Here is a 4,647-nt window from a genome sequence, read left to right on the forward strand (position 1 = left end):
TTTCTGCAGCTGTTTTATTTCAGAAGCTGTTGATTCATTGCTTTCAGCTGTGTGATTTCCAATTTGTTCTGTGTTAGTGTCCTCTGCACTTGTTACGGGTTGGCTTGGGTCCTGAGGTTGCATTTTGTTCCTTCTCGTCATTTTGTGTAGCACTGCCTTCTGCCCTTTGTTGTCGATCTTTCCTGTAATTATAACCTTCACACGTACTGAAGTTCAGGTGGAGCTCTACAGAGTTTGGAGTTATCCAGCTGCGTGTGGCTTAGGTATGGCTGCTGTGCTCAGCTCCTTCCCACTGTGGACCTGGTCTAGGCCTGGGTCTGGGCGTTCCAGAACTCAGCAGAAATTCCTAGTGGGCGGGAGGTGTGGGGGAGGTATGGCGGAGTGGTGGTGGGGGGGCCCAAGCGGGTGGGAGAGGGTCCGGCCCACAGTGCGCCTGGGCTGGGACTGGTCCCGCCATCGCAGGGTAGGAGGAAGCTCTCCACACACTCACCGGACATGGGCTAGGACTGGGTCTGTGGATTCCCGGAGGTCGGCAGAAATTCTTTTTCGGCGGGAGCAGGTATTTTTCATCAAGTATTGATATGTTGAACTTTAAGTCCCTGCATAACCAAATACATTTTAAAAAAGAAAAAAGAAGATGCAGAAAGAATTTGTGTTTTCAAAATGTGCTCACATTTTACTTGATCCATTCACATACAACCAGTGGTTTAGCTGGGCATCTAGGGTGAATTTCAGTGCCAAGATTTATCTGAGTATAAACTGCATTTCACACCTAGGCATATGGTTAGGATATAGACAGCTTTTTTGGTAAAGCAGCCCTCACCTCTGCCAACATATAGAGAAAATGTAGTAAGGTAGCACAGTATCTTCCCTACTTTCTTTTTAGCAAAAATGTGTAGTAGTTACATTTGCACCTAAATATTAGAATCAGTGTGTTAATATCAGCTAAAAGTCATGGTATGCACGTAGTAATAGTAATAGGTTTTTTTTTTTTTTTTTCTTGAAATGTGTTGTCTTATGAGTTTCTGAAATTTGTTATGCTGTTCTTAACCTGTTAAACACAGATTCTTTGAGGACTATAGAGCTGTAGATCTCTTTAATCTTGTGGTATTTGAATTTTAGGTCAACTATTTTGCCCAGCAGATTCTCTAGCAGGTTTTGGGGTGCCTCTTTAGTAAATATCATCTTGCACTGTTTTCGAAATTGTTTTATTTCAAGATTTGGAATTTTTTGATACTTATGACCAGATTTTATCAAATATTTGGGGAAAATGTCATCATATAATTTTTAGAAAAATGGAGCCAGAATTAACTGTACCTTCATCTTCTTTTGGCAGAGAAATTGCTTTTACTAGGCAACTTCATGAGAAAACATCTCAGCTCAGCTATTATTATATGGGATTCTACATTCATTCATGTCCCAAGATGAAATATAAGGTAAATGTAATTTTTGTACATTTGTCTATTTTCATTGTAGAAAAATGAAACTTTAATAAATTTTTTATCTCAGGGCATAGGATTTGGAGCTTTAAAAGAGGGATGAATAAGTTAATAAGGAAATCTCTTGGCTGTCTCAGAAAGTAAGCCTTCTGTAATGAGAACCACAGCCTGTGCTGGTCTTACTTTGAAATCCATCATGTTATTTTGAGATTTAAGTATATTTTAGAATTTCCTCTTTAAAAAAAAGATTGTATGACTTTCTTTGGTGAAGCTCTTTGATGTTTCATAAGTATTACTAGAGAGCTGTGCAGAGGAGCAGACCGTTTCTTCCGTCCCCTGTGATTGCCCACCATCACAAAGGACTTTGAGCTGAAGATTCAAAAAGATACAGGCATGAGCATGACAGGTGAAGCTCTGAAGATTAGAAAAGATGTAAGCATGAGTCTTCCACTTAAGACATGTGGTCTAGGTGAATCTGGAGACGTTAGATATGCATGCAGGCTGTACTGTGCTTAGTAAGTGACCTAGAAGGACATGAGGTTTTAATCCATAAGATGGGGAAGAGGAAGAAAAGAGGGTCTTCAGCACAGAGTAGGTATGATGGAGAAGCACATTTCCAGTAGAAGGAACAGTGAAAGTCATGACAGATGAAAGTGCCTGTAATATATTCATAGGGAAAAGGTGATTTGAGGACTAGGAAGGACCTTGAAAGCAGGCATAAAGAACTCTAGCAATTGGGAAGTCTCTAATGGTTTTCAGAGTAAAGAGCAGTATAGGTAAAAATTACAAATCTGTTCTTATCTATAAACATGGTTTTAATTAAATAATGAGAATTTAAAGCAAACTAAAAAAAAGTATACTTGAATTCCTGTGTATCCAATGTTGAATAACAGCTTTCATTATACATCTTATTTCATCTATTTCTTTGCCTTACTCCCACCTCTGCCCCCTTTTAAATGATTTTGGAGCAGATTGAAGATATATGTCATTTAAAAATATTTTAGGGTAAAGATAAGTATTCTTTGAAAATGTGAGCACAATTTTATCATCGTATCTAAAATATAGTAGCAGTGTTAATATCTAATGTGTTCAGATTTCTCTAGTATGTGACCTAGAAGGACCTGAAGTTTTAAGGACATGAGGTTGTTTCCTAGTTTTTTTTCACTGTCACTTTGCGTGACTTAGGAAGGACTTGAATAAAGGCCGTACATTGTATTTGGCTGATATGTCCCTAGAGTTTTAATTCATACCTTGTCCCCTTTTGTGAGAATGATTATGTTTTCAAAACTGTAAGGTCAAGTATCGAGGGGCTGATGGTTCAGTGTCAGAAAGTATGCATTCTAAAAATAAGACTGGCCTTGAGAGCACAGTGTGTCCTGCCATTTGCAGATTCTCTTTTGATTTATTATTTATTTAATCTCTTTTACACATTTTGGACAGAAAACTTCTGTATTTGGTTATTTTCAAAATTACCTTTATGTCTGAATTATAAATTTGCTTGATTTACTTAAACAGACCTTTTCAGAAGAAAAAGTATGATCATATTTCTGTTTGTCCCCAAATGTTTCTTGCTCCTGTTTTAGCTAGTGTCTTCTACTTCATTTTCCTGGTACAGTAGTAGATCTAAGTTAGTTCAAATTAGAAAACTCAAATGTTCTGGGTGTTTTGATATTATAAAACTCAAAGCAAGTTCTGGCTACACTGTAAAAACCTTCCTTCATGTAGTAGTTGTACATGACCATTCTGTCTATCTACCTACCTATCTATCTATTTATTTATTCTGTATTTTAGGGAAGGGTCTATAGGGTGTTCAGGGTCTCACTACTAGGTTGGACTCCTAGTGATTTTCCTGTTTACAGCCTCCCAAGTGCTGGGATTACAGGCATGCACCACTGTGCCCAGTCTCAATGGCCATCTCAGCAAACCCTGGCGGGGGGGCTGGCACGGCAGGCCCGGGAATCAGGACCACCCCCACCCCCTGGCCCCTGCGCCTGCTTGCAGGTGCTTTAATTTTGCTGAGCTATTTGACCAGCCCTACATGACTATTCTAATGAGAAATGTTTTTATACCACACTTCAAGTCTTGCTAGGATTTCATTTTTAGCTCTTTAATGTCACAGAATTGATGTTTAATGTTTAGTGTCAGAACATTTGTCTTGTACGTTTTTTCATATGCCTGAACTAATTTCTAATTTCCTCTATGTTTTAACTCATTCTGATTTTTTTCAGTGGAAATGCATCTACTTTCATCATCTTATCATTTTTATGAAGACTTTTAAAAAAGTCATCACAATCAGTTTAAGTGCACAGAATAGTAATCAATCATGTCAATAAAAATAAAACAATTACTTTTACATCATGTGCTCTATTTCCTCCACAGGTGTTCTGTTTAATAAAACACCATTTTAAAAAAAATTAAAATTAAAAAAAACCCAACCAAACAAACAAAAAAACCCACCATTTATATACTGCCAGGCCACCGCTAAAGGGGATTCTTCATAGAATGAACTTCCTTGTCGTTGTTCCATATACAAGTAAACTTAATTTTCATAATAAGAGCCGGTGTCCTCTGTGCCAGTTTTGTACCTTCATGAAGACTTTCAGTTCACCCCTTTATTTTTTTCACCCCTTTATTGACTAGTCCACATTAAATATTTGATATTCTTTAGTTCTAGGAAGAGATTTCTTCTAGTTTTCTTAGGAAGAGAAATTAAAATAAGTCCCTATATTGATTTTTTTTTTTTTTTTTTGGGCAGAACCAGGGATTGAACTCAGGACTTTGTACTTGCCCAGCAAGCACTTGTTCTACTAAGCTATCTCCCTGGCCCCTGGTTTTTTTTTTTTTTTTTTTAGTGTAGACTGTTTATCATGTACAAGGTGAAGGCATAATTCAATTTTCTTTTCATATTTGCCCTTTAAATATTTTCTGAATATGTTACATGCCAATATGTGCTAATACATTCTCTTAGAACTCATACAATTGCAGCTATTTTAGGAAGGGGGACTAGTAGCTTTGTCATTTTCTGGATGTACAATGTACTAAATCTCTGAGTAAAATTTTATTATGCATTGGGAAAATCAAATCCCTAATTTGTAACTTATTAATATTAAATCATGCTAACCTCTTGAAGTTTCATGTTCTTATTTTGCTAAAAAGAAGAAAAAAAGAGAATAAAGACTATCTCTGGGGAGAACTGGGTAACTTCACG

General features: G+C 37.0%; 1 protein-coding gene across 7 annotated transcripts in view; it reads left to right on the forward strand.

Moving 5' to 3' along the window:
- Positions 1-4,647, forward strand: part of Ate1 (arginyltransferase 1) — a 217,264-nt gene that overhangs the window by 88,194 nt on the left and 124,423 nt on the right. For all 7 annotated transcript variants that reach the window (XM_023708959.1, XM_023708962.1, XM_023708961.1 and 4 more), the window contains one exon: positions 1,337-1,436. In XM_023708959.1, coding sequence (XP_023564727.1) covers positions 1,337-1,436 — 100 coding nt within the window. The remainder of the gene's footprint in view (positions 1-1,336; positions 1,437-4,647) is intronic.

This window comes from Octodon degus, unplaced genomic scaffold (assembly GCF_000260255.1).
Source record: "Octodon degus isolate 3935 unplaced genomic scaffold, OctDeg1.0 scaffold00010, whole genome shotgun sequence".
Taxonomy (NCBI): Eukaryota; Metazoa; Chordata; class Mammalia; order Rodentia; family Octodontidae; genus Octodon; species Octodon degus.